The 19,371-nt window shown below is 41.7% G+C and overlaps 1 protein-coding gene across 9 annotated transcripts in view; it reads right to left on the bottom strand.

Moving 5' to 3' along the window:
* kalrna (kalirin RhoGEF kinase a) overlaps positions 1–19,371 on the bottom strand; it is a 980,827-nt gene that overhangs the window by 97,800 nt on the left and 863,656 nt on the right. For all 9 annotated transcript variants that reach the window (XM_068035333.1, XM_068035338.1, XM_068035339.1 and 6 more), the window contains 6 exons: positions 14,242–14,328; positions 13,275–13,367; positions 10,362–10,412; positions 9,720–9,797; positions 2,913–3,098; positions 304–475 (listed from right to left, as the gene is read on the bottom strand). In XM_068035333.1, the coding sequence (XP_067891434.1) occupies positions 304–475; positions 2,913–3,098; positions 9,720–9,797; positions 10,362–10,412; positions 13,275–13,367; positions 14,242–14,328 (667 nt within the window). The remainder of the gene's footprint in view (positions 1–303; positions 476–2,912; positions 3,099–9,719; positions 9,798–10,361; positions 10,413–13,274; positions 13,368–14,241; positions 14,329–19,371) is intronic.

Genomic DNA, 19,371 nt, shown 5'->3' with positions numbered 1-19,371 from the left:
GAGAGAGGAACAACACCTGAAGAGATTGAACTGTTAACAATATCGGCTAACATGGGACCAGGAGGGGAATTTGGGCGTTCAGCAGTTTAGTGGGAATAGAGTTGAGAGGAGGTGGGTCTCATGGACAAGATGAGCTCGGAGATCATAGGAAACAAACTAGAGAAAGATGTGAGCTCAGGGCTAGGTGACAAATAAGTGAGTGAGGCACAGTTGTTTTGAATTCTGGTGGTATGATTTCAAATCTGAAATGTCCAATAAGTTAAATTTGGAGTTCAGAAGAAAGAAGACAGCAGATCTGCATACCATTTAAGAAATTTCGCTGAGCGTCAAGAACTTGATTGATATCCTGAACCCAAGCCTGCCAGACTTCAATACTTGGTGCCTGTAAGATGAACCGCTCAGAAGTTCCACGGGATATTAGAGCAAACTTGCAGAGTTCGTTTTCCACATTCTCCTCAATATTAAGGTAACTCATCTGAAACAAGTCAACAAAAGAATTGCAACAATTGCTGAAAATCTGCACCAATTTCAAGTTTTACAAAACTCCATCTATAGATCTTAGCAAGATTCTTCAATGAGATATTATGTATTTGTTAAGCTACCTAACACAGTTCTCTATAACATTCCACTTCAAATTTCTTAGATCCATAGGTTGAATTTTTGAGTTTTACACCACACTAGATATTCTACGTAGATAGCATTATCAGTCACCTCTGTACAGAGATCTCACTTCGCCTAAAATGTGGAACACGTCTTTACTTCCTGAATATCCAGATAAATGATAGCAAGATCCAGAGGTTAAACCAAGATACATTGTCACTGTATGTTGTTGGCTTACTAGAATATATCACCCATTGCTACATAATTCTCCTCATCTTTGTTAGGGGGACTGAATACATACTCTATTGAACCAAGACTTAAACAATAAACCAACAGACAATTTACTTAACACAACTGATTCATTGAAAAATACAATCTGTTACAGTAATTATTGAATGTGATTTTGATCTCCTTGTGGCCCTGTTTGTGCTTGAAAATGGATTTAGTGGGTGAAAAATAAAATGTCTGTTTCTTCCAGTTATTGTTGATTCTGCATCTCTACCAACTTTCCAAGGGGCATTAATTCCTGTAGGCCAGAGCTCCAATCTGAAACAGATGGGAGTGTAATGTATTTATTCCAATTTTCTGACCTGATCACCTAACAAATTCTCACCAACCATGGGCAATACAAGCCCTGAGGCAGTCATTTGAAGCCCTATTTAAAGATATTCTCCCAATCATCCACTATAACTTGAGTGGAAGAGCCATGGAAACCCTGGAAAAATGACAAACAGTGATCAGGAGAACCAACATGTATTTATTGGGTAGCTCTAGTCATTTAAGGGTCCCCCACACCTCTGTGTCCTGTCTCCAACTGCTGCCACTGGGTATAGTCACTAACTCTGTTTCTGCACTGTCCCTATGTCCTGTATTTTCTAGCACTGCCTCTCTGTGAGCACCTTCTGGGTCGTATGATCCAAAAAACTCTCATCCTCTGTAGAGCGTAGCCAATTGCTCTTCATGCAAAGGGGCCATCTGCTTCAGAAAGTCAATTTCCTGACACAGTGCAAATCTGCTACTCTTAAATACACAGATAATCCATGATGGCTCACATATCACACCCCATATATATTTTATTTTATTTAGAGATACAGCACTGAAACAGGCCCTTCGGCCCACCAAGTCTGTGCCGACCAACAACCACCCATTTATACTAATCCTACATTAATCCCATATTCCCTACCACATCCTCACCATTCTCCTACCTACACTAGGGGCAATTTACAATGGCCAATTTACCTATCAACCTGCAAGTCTTTGGCTGTAGGAGGAAACCAGAGCACCCAGCAGAAACCCACGCGGTCACAGGGAGAAGTTGCAAACTCCGCACAGACAGTACCCAGAACTGAACTCAGGTCGCTGAAACTGTGAGGCTGCAGTGCTAACCACTGCGCCACTGTGCACTGTGTTTACCTGCACTGACCTCCTTCTGCATCTGATATCTAACTTAAAAACATTGATAGTCTTAGCCTGAACTCCCACTAGCACCAAGCTCTTGCAAAAATTAAAATGTTACTCATATTAAGCAAGTACTATAGAAAAAAAACTCCATCCAACTAGAGCTCAAGGCTGAGCTCCCACTGAGGCTAAACTCCACAATCACCTGGCCTTTCCCAGTATAAGAGCCAAATTAAAATACACCATTCTTACAATAGCAAGACTTTTTGATAGGTTAATAAAATGACAATGTTTAATATTAAAATTCTGCCAATGTCTCAGTTGGCACTTGCAGTTTACGATATGTTATTGAGCGGAGAAGGAACAAGACAGGACTGACCAGTGAGGTATTGATAAAACAAATGGACATGAAAGGTTGCTAAAAACTGGTGAAATTGAATGTTTAATCCTTGGCATGTGTTGGCAGCCTGGGGAACCATAGAGGTATTGCATTTAACTACCAATATGTTGCAGAGTGAACTTAGGAAGGGCTGCTATTCGTGAATACTGTCTGATAGCATCCTTCTGCTGGACACATGTGAGGACAAGACTCTGCTATAATGTTCCTCCATATCCCTACTCATGGTCAAAAGTTTTCTGATATTCACACAAGTACTGGAGACCTACCAGTCTCATTGAATAGTACACTAAGTTTGCTGTTGGGATAGGAGAGATACAGGTGAAGATTTTGTGGAAGATGAGGTTTATTGAGTAAATTAATAAAGATATGATCTTTTGATAACTGTAATATCTGTTACAATATTCCAATTTTCCAGCTCTATGGACTGATTGTGATGCAATCTTTAGTTATTCATAGAGTCATAAGTGCACAGACAGGTGCCATTCAGCCTATCGAGTCCATGTTGGATATTTACCTTAATGCTGTTCTTGAACTGATATCTTGGTGTTGAGGAACCCTTGTTCAATTGTTCACTGAAGATTACAATCTGTTCAAAGAGGAAGACCCTTCGTTCCTTACTTCGGGAGAGAACGCCAGAGTCTTGTTCTGTTACATAGAACGTGTCCTGCTGAAGTAATTTCCCCTGTGCTGTGATTTTGCCCTGGAAGTAACAAAGCATTCAGAGTTGACTTAGTTCTGCCTGGCATTATTTTATTGTTTCATATACAAACAAAAAGATGCTGCACCCCATTTCCAAAATGGACTTTCTTTGTTTCCTCCTCAATTCAATCTCTCAACCTTCACTTCAATCTCTACTCCCTGATAGGGAGCAGGCAGGTAATCTGCTTTCGTGCTTCTATACTGCAGAAAGGTGATTAAAATATGGGCACAGAAGCTCATGTTAGATGGATAAATGAACTGAAATTTTGTACTCACTATGAAGAGAACTGTAGGCATAAACCCCTTTGATCATGGCACACCAGAGCTCGATTCATTAATAGAATCCAGAATTTATTTACCACTTTATAAACAATTCCCTTCTATTCTGGTTTCAAAATCCCAACTTCACTGAATTCTTAAATAAGAAACTAAAAGTAACTAATTCAGACACTCCATCAATGCTCTAGATCAAACAGTACTAACATCCAGTGAATGAAATTTGTGGAAGTGCGATTTCCGAGATCACCCACCAAATGTTGGTTCAAATGAATATTGTGCATTCCACCAGTTAGGTACTTTCATTGCTGGCAAAAAGCTATCTAAGAAAAATCTAATTAACCAGAAATTGAAAAAACGCCTCTTGAACTAAAACAACTTTTCATCAGAACACATGTTAAAGTGGTTGTTTTTTACCCTTTGCAGCAGCAGTGAAGAATAAAAGAGAGACCGGGGGATCAACAAGAACCTGATGGGAGACACCAGCAGCAGCGGCGGAGAATAACAGAGAGCAGGGGGACAGGGCAGTCCTGATCGGAGACGCAGCAACAGCAGTGTACTTTCCGTGGTGTATTTCCAAACACAAAGAGTAATGTCACAGGTAGGTGATTGGTTGATGAGTATTTAGGTTTTTTTTCTAAAGTAGGGCAGTGGTTTAAACTAGGACTGGGAAACTATGAAGCACGGTATTAAATTTATAGCTTGACTAGTTAAATTCATTAATATAACTGCAAATAATCATTGAATAATCAGACAAAAGGGAGGCCTGGGAGCAGAGTAGCACTCACGGAGTCTGAATCGAATGGGAGGGGAAAAAAACAATAATATCACAAAGTGATGTCACAGGTCAATGAATCACATGGGGCAGGTATACTGGTATACTTTTCTTTTAATTTAAATTAATCAACTATAAAGTAAGACTAGATCAATGAAAATAGTATAAAAACTAAAGCCAAATTGATAATTTATCATATAATTAAATCAGTTTTCAATTAATTAATCAAATATAGGGGACAAAGTATAAATTAAAAACAAGGGATAGTAACACTAAAGGGTTCTGAATTTTTCAGTAAATTAAAATCTGAGGTACATACATAATAAGAGTTAAGTAAAATACTGAAGTTAACTCCCCATAAAATAAAGTGATGTCAGCAAACGGTAAGCAGCTGATTAGTGAAAAGTTGGTGAGTCAAAGACTAAAGTTTATTTCTGTAAGGTCAGTTAATAGTTTAATAAATAGATGGATGGCAGGACACCTTTGTCCCATGGAATGCGCGTCCTGTTCCGCAGGGTACTCCAGGACACTTCTCGTGACCTGGACAACGTGTACAGCAAGTGTCATCAGCTGGAGAAGCTTGAACCCTGGGTTTTGGAGCATAAGTGGCAGCTGGCGTCACTGTGGTGCATCCGCGAGGTTGAGAGTTTCATGGATAGCACATTTCTGGATTTGGTCACCCCGCAGCTTCGGGTGTGCAGGCAGAGAGGGAATGGGTGACTGCCAGACCGTCAAGGAGGACCAGGAAGGTAGTGCAGGAGTCCCCAGAGTGCATCCCCCTCTTCAACCAGTACTCAGTTCTAATACTGGTGAGAGTGATGGTTTCTTTGGGGAATGCAGCCAGATCCAAGTCCACTGCACCATGGCTAGCTCAGCTGTACAGAGAGGCAGGAGGAAGATTGGGAAAGCAATAGTGCTCGGGGATTCTATAGTTAAGGGAACAGACAGGTGTTTCTGCTGCTGCAGTCGTGAATCCAGGATAATATGTTGCCTCCCTGGTGCTAGGGTCAAGGATGTTACAGAGTGACTGCAGAGCACTTTGAGGGGGAGGATGAACAAGCCAGTGGTTGTGGTCCATATCAGTATCAACAACACAGGTAGAAAAAGGGATGAGGTCCTGCAGACAGATTTTAAGGAGCTCAGAAAGAAACTAGAAAGCATGACCTTAGAGGTAGTAATTTCTAGATTACTCCCAGTGCCATGCGCTAGTAAGTACAGAAATGAGTGGATAGAGCAGATGAATGCATGCTGGAGAGATGGTGCAGAAGGGAGGGCTTTAGATTCTGGGGCCATTGGGACTGGTTCTGGGGGGACCTGTACAGGCTGGACTGGTTGCACCTGAACAGAGCCTGGGACCAATGTCCTTGTGGGCTGGCTTGCTAGTGCTATTGGAGAGGGTTTAAACTAGCATGGCAGGGGTTGAGAACCAAAAGGTAACATTAGAAAAGAAAAACAAGGTGCACAAAGAATTGGGAGGTACAGATAGCACTAGAGTAATAAATAGTAAGATATTAGGTGGTGTCAGAGCAAGAGGGAATGCAATAAGGTCTAAATTAGGGCTAAAGTAACCGCATGTGAATGCACGGAGTGTGGTAAAATAAGATTAGTGAGCTACAGGCACAGGTAGCCATGTGGGAGTATGATGTTGTGGCGATAACGGAGACCAGGCTCAAAAAAAGGGCTGGACTGGGTACTAAATATTCCTGGATATAAGGTGCTTAGGATAGAAAGGGAAGGGAAGAGAGGAGGAGGGGTGGCAATATTGATTAAGGTCATTATAGTGCTGGAGAGAGAAGATGTCCAAGAGGGGTCAAGGACAGAATCTATTTTGTTAGAGCTAAGAAACAATAGAGGTTCTATTACACTACTGGGTGTATTCTGTAAACCTCCAATTGGTGGAAATGATATAAAGGAACAAATTTGCAAGGAAATTAGAGGGGTGCAAAAACGATAGAGTAGTTATAATGGGAGACTTTAATTATCCTAATATAGACTGGGATATCAATAGCATAAGGGTCAGAGAAAGGGAAGGTGTTCGTTATGATACATGATGTACTGTAGCACTTGACAAACAAGGAAACGTAAAAGGGTGACTTGGCACATGTGGTTTGCAGAATTGCAGGTATTATTGAATTATACAAGAAGACTTCCACAAGATGAAAACGCAATTATTTTCCTGTATGAAGTTTGAAGAAGGAAGAAAGATGTTTAATTAAAGGAGAAATATAAAAGTTGAAAATGCAGGAATGTAGAATTTTTTACATCAGTATTTAGTTTTTTATTTTAGTTTAGAGATACAGCACTGAAACAGGCCTTTCGGCCCACCGAGTCTGTGCCGACCATCAACCACCCATTTATACTAATCCTACACTAATCCCATATTCCTACCACATCCCCACCTGTCCCTATATTTCCCTACCACCTACCTATACTAGGGGCAATTTATAATGGCCAATTAACCTATCAACCTGCAAGTCTTTGGCATGTGGGAGGAAACCGGAGCACCCGGAGGAAACCCACACAGACACAGGGAGAACTTGCAAACTCCACACAGGCAGTACCCAGAATTGAACCCGGGTCGCTTTATGTTTCCATTCCAACAAGGAAGGAGGCAATGCTGGATCTGGTTCGAGGGAATGAGGTGGGACAAGTGGATCAAGAGCCAGTAGGGGATAGTGATCATTGTATCATAAGGTTTAAGTTAGCTATGAAAAAGGACAAAGAAAAATCCAGAGTAAAAAAAGTAATTGTGGGAGGGCCAATTTCAATGGGGTGAGAATGGATCTAGCCCAAGTAAATTGGAATCAAAGATTGGCAGGCAAAACTGTAATTGTACAGTTGAAGTTTAAAGAGGAGATAGTTCAGGTACAGTCACCATACATTCCCACGAGGGAGAAAGGTAGCACAAACAAAGCCAGGATGACAAAAGAGAGAGTAAAGTGAAGCAGAAAAAGGTTGTGTATGACAGATGTCAGGTGGATAATACAATTGAGAACCAGGCTGAATATAGAAAGTTCAAAGAGGAAGTGAAAAAACAAATAAGAGCAGCAAAGAGAGATAATAAGAGTCTTGAAGCTAACTAAAAGGGAATCCAAAAGTCTTCTGATCAACATATAAATAGTAAAAAGAGGAGTAGGGCCAATTAGGGACTAAAAAGGGGATTTACGCATGGAGGCAGAGGACATGGCTGAGGCATAAAATGAATACATTGTATCTGTCTTTACCATGGAAGGAGATGCTGCCAAAGTTGTAGTGAGAAAGGAGGTAGTTGAGATATTGGATGGGCTAAACATTGGTAAAGAGGAGGTATTAGAAAGGCTAGCTGTACTTAAAGTTGATAAGTCACCAAGACCAGATCAGATGGATCTGAGGATACTGACAGAAATAAGGGTCGAAATTGCAGACACACTGGCCATAATCTTCCAAACCTCTTTAGATACAGTGGTGGTGCCAGAGGACTGGAGAATTGCAAATGCTATACCCTTGTTCAAAACGATAAACCCAGCAACCACAGGCCAGTCAGCTTAGCCTCAGTGGTGGGAAAGCTTTAGGAAATGATAAACCGGGACAAAATTGAAGTCACTTGGATGAATGTGGATTAATTAAGGAAATGCAGCATGGATTTTTTAATGACAAATCCTGTTTAACTAATTTGACTGAGTTTTTTGATGAAGTAACAGAGAGGGTTGATCAGGGTAATGCGGTTGATGTGGTTTATATGAACTTATGGGATCCTTGGTTTTATAAATAGGGCAAAAGTAAGGAAGTTATGATCAACCTTTATAAACTGTGGTTTGGCCTTAACTGGAGTATTGTGTCCAATTCTGGGCACCGCACTTTAGGAAGGATGTGAAGGCTTTAGAAAGGGTGCAGAAAAGATTTACGAGAATTGTTCCAGAGATGAGAGACTTCAGTTACAAGGATAGATTGGTGAAGCTGGGCTGTTCTCTTTAGAGCAGAGAAGGTTGAGAGGATATTTGATAGCAACGTTCAAAATCATGAGGCATTACGACAGAGTAGATAGGGAGAAACAGTTCCCAATGGCGAAAGGTCGAGAACCAGAGGACACAGATTTACGGTGAATGGCAAAAGAATCAAAGGTGACATGAGGGAAAACTTTTTGACGCAGCGAGTGGTTAGGATCGGGAATGCACAGTCTGAGAGTGTGGTGGAGGCAGATTCAACATGGCTTTCAAAAGGGAATTGAATAATTATCTGAAGAGAAAACACTTGCAGGGCTACAGGAAAAAGGCAGGGGAGTGGGACTAGCTGTGTAGCTCTTACCGAGAGCTTGCACAGACACGACAGGCTGAATGGCCTTCTTCTGTGCTTTTACCATTCTATGATTTTACAATTCTACGCATCCAGTCCTACACAAGATCACCACTATTTTGGAAATAAGCTCATCCTATAAGTATCACCCAAAGTGGTTTTGGGATGTTTAAATGTAGAGGGGAGGCACTGCACCATGTAAATTACACCAAGGTTCCATCTACATAATACAGTGGATGGTAATGTTCCCACAGTTGACATAAAAAAATGATCGCAGCCTAACCTTGTTGCTTTGGTGATTTTTTTCAAATTAAGCAACCCGTTCACTTCAGAGTCCGATGGCAATCATAGTACATTATTTTGAAGTGCCAATGGGCACCTCACACACTCCAGCCATTGGTATTGGAAGAAGAATGGCCCAACTAGCAGTCCAGAATAGAAACGTTTTTTAAAAAAAAACATGCATACTCCTCCTGGAATAGTTAGGTGCTTGATGGCCGGCACAGACATGATGGGCCGAAGGGCCTGTTTCTGTGCTGTAAAACTCTATGACTCTATGACAGAAAAATTTTTTGGCTCATTGCTGGCCCATCTGTGTCCCCCTATAAAAATCACTCCCATGTCCCCCTGCTATACTGAAGATAAAATTTACAGTCAGAACTCTGCAATGGATCACCTGGAATTCCTGTCCTCCAACTGGTGAGCTGCCTGTGAGCATTTGCAGCTCACTAGCTGTATTGAAATGAGATCTGACCCCTCCTGTGGCTGGAGAGTTTAGAAATAGGGGTCATAGTTTAAGGGTAATGGATCGACCTTTTAGGACTGAGATGAACAGAATTTTTTTCACTCTGAGGGTTCTGATTTGTTTGAAATTCTCTATCCAAGAGGGCTGTGGATGCTCAGTCGATGAGTATATTCGAGACTGAAATCAACAGATTCTTGGGCATTAAGGAAATCAAGGGATATGGGGATAGGGTAGGAAAGTGGAGTTGATATAGAGGTTCAGCCACGATCTTATTGAATGGCGGAGCAGGCCCAAGGGGATGTATGACCTACTCTTGCTCCTATTTCTTATGTTCTTAAAGTAGCTCAGGCTGTTGGCTTTCTCTTAGCAGAGACTTTGGACAGGAAGCATGAAAGGTCCTCCCACCATCCAACACCTACTCAAATTAACATAGACCCCATGGTGTTGTTATATCTTTTAGAATTCAGAACATAAAAATTCACAGATATAAATTTCTGGTCTACTTATATAATAAATAATGATACAGGGAGAAGGAAAAGAAAGAAAAACCTTACCTCAAAATCCTCAAGTCTTCCCAAATTCATCATATCATTGCAGCGTTTTGGTACAAGGTACATCACGTCAACAGCTTTCTGTTAACAAGACACAAAACAACATAATGGGTTTCTGGTGATGCCGTATTTTGCAGATAGAAGTATTTGTTTGCTGATAATCAAGAGCAATAGTTTTAGTATTGAACCAACAGATTTACTTTCAATTCTATATGTTTAAATTTACTTGTATTTTCCCACATAACTTGTGGAATGATAAAACCATGCTATATTCAACAATATTTGAAGAGTCTGCAACCGGTGACCCTAAACAATGAAGTTGGTATATTAGTATTAAACCAAAATCTAATACCATAATGCCATGGAATGGAGATTCTTCTACATTGTACTTATAAGTAGCGAGTGTTAATTGCAATCAGTTTACCAGCTTCCCTTTTGTTTCAATAAAGACAATATTCTTGTAAGAAATATGGATGTTTCCAATAAACATGATTTCAGGATTCAATAAACATGAGTTCCAAGATTCATTGTTATGGGACAGTCTAACAATTAAAATACAATTTTACATTTTAGCAGAAACATGAGAAAAACAAAAACAAAAAAAATGTAGAAATATTTGTCAACCTCACAAAGTACAAGTTTTACCTCAATCTCCGAACATTCATGGCCAGCTTTCTCACTGTATTTAAGAAAGTCCTGCAACAAGACAATTTATATCACTAAGTGAATATTTTAGCTTGTTATGACTGTACATTAGGAACTGCACTACATGAACACAACTTGGGCCAACTTAGCATATGGAGTATATATGCAAATAATGGTTTTGCCAATAAATATTCCATTGCGTTATGGAATAAATTCACAGGCTGTCACAGGACACTTGTTTTCTTCCTGCAGTTCTCCAGCCTCTATGCCAATGAGGCCTGGCCCTTAAAATGGACTGGGCCTCCTGACTGGGGAGCTGCGCTGGGGCAACTGATTAATACCCACAGTTTGCTGGTCTGGAGATAATGTGGCGCAAGACCAATTTAGGATGGTCCACTGGTCTGCCTTTTCTATTATATGATTGCAGTGTGAACAGTTAAGCTCCTACTGTGTAGGACAGCCACTCTTACTAATACTAACTTCAAAGTTGGCATGGCAACAGCTCACCAGTTTTGATGTTAGCTTACAAATGCACCCTAAATCTCCACCCAGTGACCAATTTGTCTGTGTTTGCAGTCACTTCAATAAGACTTAAATAACCCATACTCTGAGGATCCGTGGTGTAGGGTAGTTCCCCAGGGTGCAGGAAATTTGAATCTGCTGATTTGTCTAGCTGCAATTGTAGACAATTAGGTCACTGTCCAGCAAGGTCCAACAATGGACCAGTTAAATAAGCAGATTCAAATTTCCTGCACTTCAGAAAGCTGCCCATCAGTCACAAGGCTCTCATGAATGAGAAATCTGAATTTGTGCATTCAACTGACCCCAAACATTGACAATTGGGCTGCTTGTTGGAAAATTCTGGTAATGAGCCTGCATTTGACTGGTTTAAAGATAGTTTTGTTCTTAGAAAAAAGAGTGTCAGCAGAATGAATCACTCTTGGGGCCAGTGATACAAAACAGTGTCTACAGGAACAGTTTTGAAAATTGATTAGATTATATGGAAGTTTACTCATTAAATGTATTCCAAATAAATCATAATCCATCATGAGTTTATGATTGACTATTACTTGGCATGCCTCAGTCCTACTCCCCCCCATTACTTCATGTATAACAGCACCTATGATGTGCACTGCAGCCCCCGCAACAAAAACACATGGGGGGAGTTTTTACCTATGTGACCCTCAGGGACCAGATCAGTCAGAAAGTCATGGGGAACCTGCAATTCAGGAGTTAGAACTCCACAGTGTGTCTGTGATGCCACTGATCAGTTCCCCGCCTGCAGGCCAGCCTGATTAGAGGCCAGGCCTCCAGCTAGCTGGGCAGGAAGCCAGTCAGTGAAGGTCGCAGCAGCAGATAAGTCCCCTCAGGGGAGGGGACATGTGAGGGGAGGCTTGGAGGCCTGGTGGTGGGATCAGAGGCCTTGGGGTGGGAAGGTCATTGGGGAGGTGTTCGATCATGGAGTCTCCTCAGGCAGGTACCTGGATCCAGGAAATAGGTGTGAAGGCACTTACCTCCTGAATCCACCAAGTCCTTGCCTTGAAAAAGCTGCCACGTTTCCCAACACTCCGGAAACTCAGCTGACCACAGTTAAAGTCGAAAACCTGTAGCCCCATTATCATACTTAAAGTTCCATCTCCCCCTCCTTGGAACAGGTTGGTCACATGCCCACCTTCTGGCCTTGAATAAAACAGCAAGTGCAGATTGGAGGTGGGGTTGGATCAGGAAACAGATTTCTCAGACTGTAACACAGCACCATCCCCCCACACCCAAATGTCCCAAACCTCCCATTTTTTAAGGCTAGAATTCCCCTTGTACAATCCATGAACCACTTCCCTTCAATCACGAAATGTGCAAACAATTATGAAACAATCAGCAAATTCACTGAGATGGGAGAAAACGGGAACAAGGTACTGAGTTTGGACGATCAGCCATTATCGTATTGAATGGTGGAGCAGGCTCGAAAGGCTGAATGGCCTACTCCTGCTCCTATTTTTGTATGTTTCTATGAATACAGCACAAGTCGTAGCCAAGGAGAATTAACTTCAACTTTATGGAAGTGCGGAACAGTTTTCAAGTAATACCTTAATGTATAGGAAGTTGGTGGAGCAACTGCCAGAGCTCAGGCCAGTGTGAAGCCCAAGGTATTTTGCAGTTTCTGCCTCATTAATATGCCTCTGGCTAGCTGCAAGCACCAAACAGCACCCCACTGCAGCTTGCTGATTCTGGGAGGGCAAAAAATTGACCAGCTCCCATACTGACCCAACTGGCAGATTGGGCCGAAGGAACAAGGAGGTACCCCTGGGTCCAGCAAGGAAAAACTGAATGTTACCGGGCTGTTTTGTGAGTAGCCACCCGGTTTTCCTGCATTTTGTTGCTCAAGGCATGATACAATTGGGGTAGAGCGTGCACAGCGCACTTTCCACCCATTTGTACCTGAAAATTGCAATCAGGGTCCTGCGATTTCCATAGGACCCTGATGTATGTATTTAAACAGTCTTACATCTGATCAGGTGGGCGTGCTGCTCGTCCATTTATAGGCACACCTCAAAAATGCTTCAGTTGGGTCATGAGCACCAATGAGACAGCTGAGATTCTCCCCTGATTATCAATTACTAGCTGCTCGTTTCTCAGGCAAGAAACAGGCAGCTGATAGTTGAAAATCGCCCCATATTATCAAAGGAGACAGTGAAGAATCATAGGAATTTACAGCAGGGAAGGAGGTCATTTGGCCCATCGTGTCGGTGCTGGCTGACAAGTAGCCATCCAGCCTAATCCCACTTTCTAGCTCTTGATCTGTAACCTTGTAGACAAAGTGTTAGAAGCTTCTATGCAATGATGAAAATCATTTGTCACTTTGTTTGTTCATGCATGAGATTTTCTGTGCAGGCTTTTGATTATTAAAGTCCTCACCTTGATAAGTAGCTGATACTTTGTTATCCTCTGTATAGGCTTAATAAGAAAGTCACTCAGGTTAAGCCTCTGACCTAATTCCTGTTGTACCTCCTGCAAAATAAGGTACAAAATGTGATAAACATGTTGCTTCTGTTACAACTTGTACAATACATTTAACCAGTAGCTTTGTTGCCTCGTTCCAATAGATTTTTAAAGAATGTAAAAGGATTAGTGGCTAAATATGCTGTGTAATATGGTACAGAGACATAAGGGACCTGGAAGGTAACATGTCTGTGCTGAGTTACCTGATAATATTGAGGTAGAAATGGTGGCTTTATGCTTGATCTCAATGTTCTCAGGCCATCGACCAAAGCCCCTGCTTCGGAAAGTACTAAATGGCTGTGGGTACCCATGGAATTTATATGATTTTTTTTAAAGCCATTTTATGGTTATCAGGCAGATTATCCTCTTTTTTTTCTGCCATTTTATCCCCTTTCTTCACTAATGGTATGCCGAAGCACATTCAGGGAAAGCTCCTTTTGTCAAGACCCCACCCACCTTCAACAGGTGCCCTCTACTTTTCTTAAAATAATAATGATGGTAGAGTTTATATTTTACGTAGAGGTGTTACTTTTCTCCTACTTATGTGGGTCAATCATCTCTCTAAAATAGAGCTGAGCTTTTTTCCCCTTTATTACTTCATTTCACTTCTAAAACATTACTGTGGAGTTCAATCACGAGCTCAAGTCTAACCACAAAGGTAAAAAAATTTGAATGCGAACTTAAATTGAATTTTAAAAGCTAACCGTTTGTGTCATAGAAGAAGAAAGAAAAATCCTTGGAGTGCGACAAGCATTACTTGCTGTGATGTTTGCAAGTTGTTGCAGCTGATGTTGCTCTATGCTTTCTTTGCTATGGAAATCTGGTTTCTGATGTCTGCCCCTTATCTAGAACACTGACAATAAAAATGTAATCAACGACTCACCTCAAAGAAGGTGTCGTATTCTGTCACAACGTACTCAGATTTTGGCTTGTTTTGGCAGTACACCACATACATGCCTAAACGTCTCTCCTGTAAATACAGAATTTGCAACAATATAAATAAAATTCTTACACAGGCAGAACCTTCCCTGTAACATTCAAAAACCTTCGGTCATAGTTTTATTAAGTCAAATCAGCTATTTATGAGATATTGTGGCACTCACATTAAGGTACCTTGCACTTGTGACAATTTGGATTATGTTGACTGATTTAAAGCATCAACATACTTTAGCTGCAACCCCTGACATTTAACTTTTTTTTGACACTGATGGACTGTTCCCTTGAAATTGTAGTCTAATAAAGTACCGTTAGTACCACAGCTCTTTGTCCACCTAGGTCTTTGTTGTTTCTGACAGGTAAGAATTAATTTTCACTTCACTCAGTGTTGGACTGTAGTCCTACTATTGACTGAATAGGTATGGTCAATAATCAGTAACTTTTGGACTGGATTATGTATCAGCTTGAAGTGAGATAATACAGGCATCGTACATAAAACTCTCATCGTCAGAGAATTATTATGGGAATTCCTGACAGTTCAAAAATGGCCTCCCACTGCTTTTGAGCCCATACTACATTATGTTAGGATCCTTACCAGCTATGGCCCATAGCCTGTTCTCAACTTGATCTGAAGATATGCAAAGGATGCTGATCCAAGTGGTCGACTCCTCCCAAGATGCAAAATAAAATCCGACTTCCAGTTATTCCCTAGGTCAGTTTGAATGACTTATTCTGAATATTTAATGGTTGTCCTTGAGATCTCCTCCTTCTCCCTCAACTGTCTTCCCACCATATGGCTGACCACTTCCCTTCCCGATATCGGAAAGTTGATATTGTTAACAGTTCCCTCTCCTCAGGTACTGTCCATCACCCCTTCAAATCTGCAATCATCAAACCCTGTTCCTCAGAAACCTACTAGGAGCGCTCTGTCCTTGCAAACTACTGCTCTATCTCCAACCTCCCTTTCCTTTCGAAAGTCCTTGAACGTTGTCTGCAGAATCCACGTCCACCTCTCTTGCAATGCTATGTTTAAACCCTCCCAATCAGGTTTCCACTGCTGCCACAGCACTAAAATGGCCCTAATCAAAGACCTGAGGACACAGGTTCAAATCTCCCCACAGCAACTGGCAGAAGTTAAATTCAATTAATTAGTAAAAAAAAAATATGGAATTGAAAGCTAGTTTCAGTAGTGGTACCATGAAACTATCATTGATAAGTTGTTAAAAATTCATTAGGTTCACTAATGGCCTTCAGGGAAGGAAATTTGTCATCCTTACCTGCTCTGGCTGACCTGTGACTACAGACCCACAGCAATGTGGTTGATTCTTAACTGCCCTAGCAAGCCACTCAGTTGTCAAGGGCAATTAGGGATGGACAACAAATGCCGGCCTTACGAGTGATGCCCATATCCCCTGAAAGAATTTTATAAAAGTATGTCCTTCCTTCTCCCACTATCAACATCCTCGGGGTTACCATTGACCAGAAACTGAACTGGAGTAGACATATAAGTACCATGGTTACAAGGCAGGTCAGAGGCTAGGAATACTGTGGCGAGTAACTCACCTCCTGACTCCCCAAAGTCTGTCCACCATCTACAAGGTATAAGTCAGGAGTGTGATTGAATACTCTCCACTTGCCTGAATGTGTGCAGCTCCAACAACACTCAAGAAGGTTCAAGAAGGCAGCTCACTACCACCTTCTCAAGAACAATTAGGAATGGGCAATAAATGCTGGCCTGGACAGCGGTGCCCATATCCCATGAACGAATATAAAAAAAAACAAAGACCAAAACTGCGCACGGTCCTCCAGGTGTGGGTCTCACCAAACCCCTATACAATTGTAGCAAGACTTTCTTGCTCTTGTACTCCAATCGTCTTGCAATAAAGGCCAACATGACATTTGCCCTCGTAATTGCTTGCTGTACTGCATGCTAACCTTGTGTTCCTTGTATGAGTATACCGAACTCTCTCTGAACATAATCTAATCAAATTTCCTCACTTTGATCAACATAAGAAAACCTGCTGCAATCCAACTTTTTTTCTCCCTCAATCATTAATTGCGAACATGAAGATGCTCTGGTCACTTTTTTGTAATCAACCATTTCAATATAAATATTATGAACTTTGTGTTCACGTGTTATGTTATCATTAGTTAGTCGGCAGATCAATCTGGGAATACCACTCTGAATGGGTGATACCCATCTGCACTCTAAAAGAAGGTAATGGATCTTTTCAATTGAGAAATCTGTCAATTCTGCCAATTGTAAATAAGAGAGGACTATAATTTGGCTATACACCAACCAAATGGTCTAATGTACTAATGCACAAAGACTAAACAAGAGGTTACATGTATATACTAAACATGAGGTTAGTATCAAGATAAAATGGCAGTTCACTGCATACAGAAGCCTTCAAAGAAGGATTCTTTTACCCAAGATGAAAAAAGTCTTGAGCTGTGGATAAAAACAATTAATCAGTCTTATGACTGAGGCATTGTTGGGGAGTCTTCATGAGTCTGTTATCTAATAGCTTTTTGTTAGGCCTTCCAGAGGCAGACAGTTACTACTTTCACAGACATATCTGTGTATTGGAGCACATTTAGAAAGGGATTTGTGTAACCAAATCGGATTTTGATTGGTAAATCACTTGAAGTGGGATTTTTTTGATGGTATTTTACAATATCTAAGGAAAACTCTGTTTCCAAGAAGCTTGTCTGAATACAAACGTCAAGTATGCAAAGGCCCCATCTGTGTGTAAAATTAAAGCGCATGGGATTGGTGGTAATGTATTGCGATGGGTAGAAAATTGGTTGGCAGACAGGAAACAAAGAGTAGGGATAAATGGGTCTTTTTCCGAATGGCAGGCAATGACTAGTGGGGTACTGCAGGGATCGGTGCTAGGACCACAGCTATTCACAGTATATGTTAATGATTTAGATGAGGGAACTAAATGTAATATCTCCAGATTTGCAGATGACACACAACTGGGTGGGAGGGTGAGTTGTGAGGAGAATGCAGAGAGGCTTCAGGGTGATTTGGACAAGTTGAATGAGTGGGCAAATGCATGGCAGATGCAGTATAATGTGGATAAATGTGAGGTTATCCACTTTGGTAGCAAAAACAGGAAGGCAGATTATCTGAACGGCTATAAACTGAGAGGGGAATATGCAGCGAGACCTGGGTGTTCTCGTACACCAGTTGCTGAAGGTAAGCATGCAGATGCAACAGGCAGTAAAAAAGGCAAATGGTATGTTGGCCTTCATAGCAAGAGGATTCGAGCACAGGAGCAGGGATGTCTTGCTGCAATTATACAGGGCCTTGGTGAGGCCACACCTGGAATATTGTGTGCAGTTTTGGTCTCCTCATCTGAGGAAGGATGTTCTTGCTATAGAGAGAGTGCAGCTAAGGTTTATCAGACTGATTCCTGGAATGGCGGCACTGACGTATGAGGAGAGATTGAGTCGATTAGGATTATATTCGCTGCAGTTCAGAAGAATGAGGGGGGATCTCATAGAAGCCTATAAAATTCTAATAGGACTTGACAGGGTAGATGCAGGAAGGATGTTCCCGATGGTGGGGGAGTCCAGAAAGAGGGGTCATAGTCTAAGGATACGGGGTAAACCTTTCAGCTCACCCAGAGAGTGGTGAGCCTGTGGAATTCATTACCACAGAAAGCAGTCGAGGCCAAAACATTATATGTTTTTAAGAAGGAGTTAGATATAGCTTTTGGGTCTAAAGGGATCAAAGGATATGGGGTGAAAGCGGGAACAGGTTACTGAGTTGGATGATTGGCCATGATTATAATGAATGGCGGAGCAGGCTTGAAGGGTTGAATGGCCTACTCCTGCTCCTATTTTCTATGTTTCTATACTCTTTCAGGTGGGCATAAAAGATCCCATGGCACCACAAAATGAAGAGTACAGGGGCTCTCTCAGTGTCTGGATCAATATTTATCCCTCAAACAACACCATTTATTTATTTATGGTCACTTATTTCATTGCTGTTTGGGGGACTTTGCTGTACACAAATTGGTCACTGCATTTGTCTGTAAAATAACAGTAATTATACTTCAAAAGTAATTCATGGGCTATGAAATGCTTTGGGACAACCTGAGCATAAGAAAAGCGTGATATAAATGAAAGTTCTTTCTTTCTAATAGCATAATTCTCGAAGCATCAAATAGAGTACAGTATAACAGAACATCTCTGGATTAAAGGCCTGCTACCCGACCCGAACCCAACGGGACCCGATGACATCTGTCGGGTTCGGGTCGGATCAGGCCAGATCCAGATTGGACACACACAGCAAGGTAAATGTAAAAAGTTAAAAAAACTTACCTCAGCTGCGGGTCCAGGACGTCAAGCAGGGAAACTGAGTCTGCGCTGTGAGCGTCTCTATGACGTGATCATGCTCATGCTGCAGCTTCCGCAGATTGGGAGTCGGAAGGTAAGTAAAGGGAACATTGTGGTGGTCGGATCGGGCTTGGTTCGGGTCGTGGCGAGTCGGGCCCGGGTCGGGTTGGGCTCAGGGGTAAAATGGAAGGACTCGGGCCAGATCAGGCTCGGGACCCATGTGGTTCCATCGGGTTCGGGTTGGGGTTTTTTTTGTCACTTGAGCAGGCCTTTACTCTGGACTCTTTGAAGTTCAGAAGAATGAGACAGATTTTTTTCTTAGATCATGGATGGACAGCAGAGACCTGTGTAATTCCTGTGCCACTTGGGAACTTCAGGCCATTTCATGTGCTTTGGGGGACCATGTGTGTAGGAAGTGTCTCCAGCTGCTTTAGATTGAGCTCAGGAAGATGAGGAGCAGCTGGAGTCACTGCAGAGCATCAGGAAGTATGAACTGTATGTTCCAGGAGGCGGTCACCCCAAAGGCAGTAAGAGTTCAGGATAATAGATGGGTGGCTATCCGGAAGAGTTGGAAGAGGTAGGAACTCTCAAATCAGTCCTCAGCTTTGCAGACTGCTGGGAGTGATGACACCTTGAAGGAAGGCAGTCCAGACCATGGCACCAATGGAGGGAAAGGCAAAGAATAGAAGAGCAGTCATTATAGGAGATTCCATATTAAAGCATCAGA

This window comes from Heterodontus francisci, chromosome 7 (assembly GCF_036365525.1).
Source record: "Heterodontus francisci isolate sHetFra1 chromosome 7, sHetFra1.hap1, whole genome shotgun sequence".
In the NCBI taxonomy this organism is placed as follows: domain Eukaryota; kingdom Metazoa; phylum Chordata; class Chondrichthyes; order Heterodontiformes; family Heterodontidae; genus Heterodontus; species Heterodontus francisci.
Note: the sequence above shows the minus strand (reverse complement) of the source record. Positions and strands in the feature narration are given on the sequence as shown.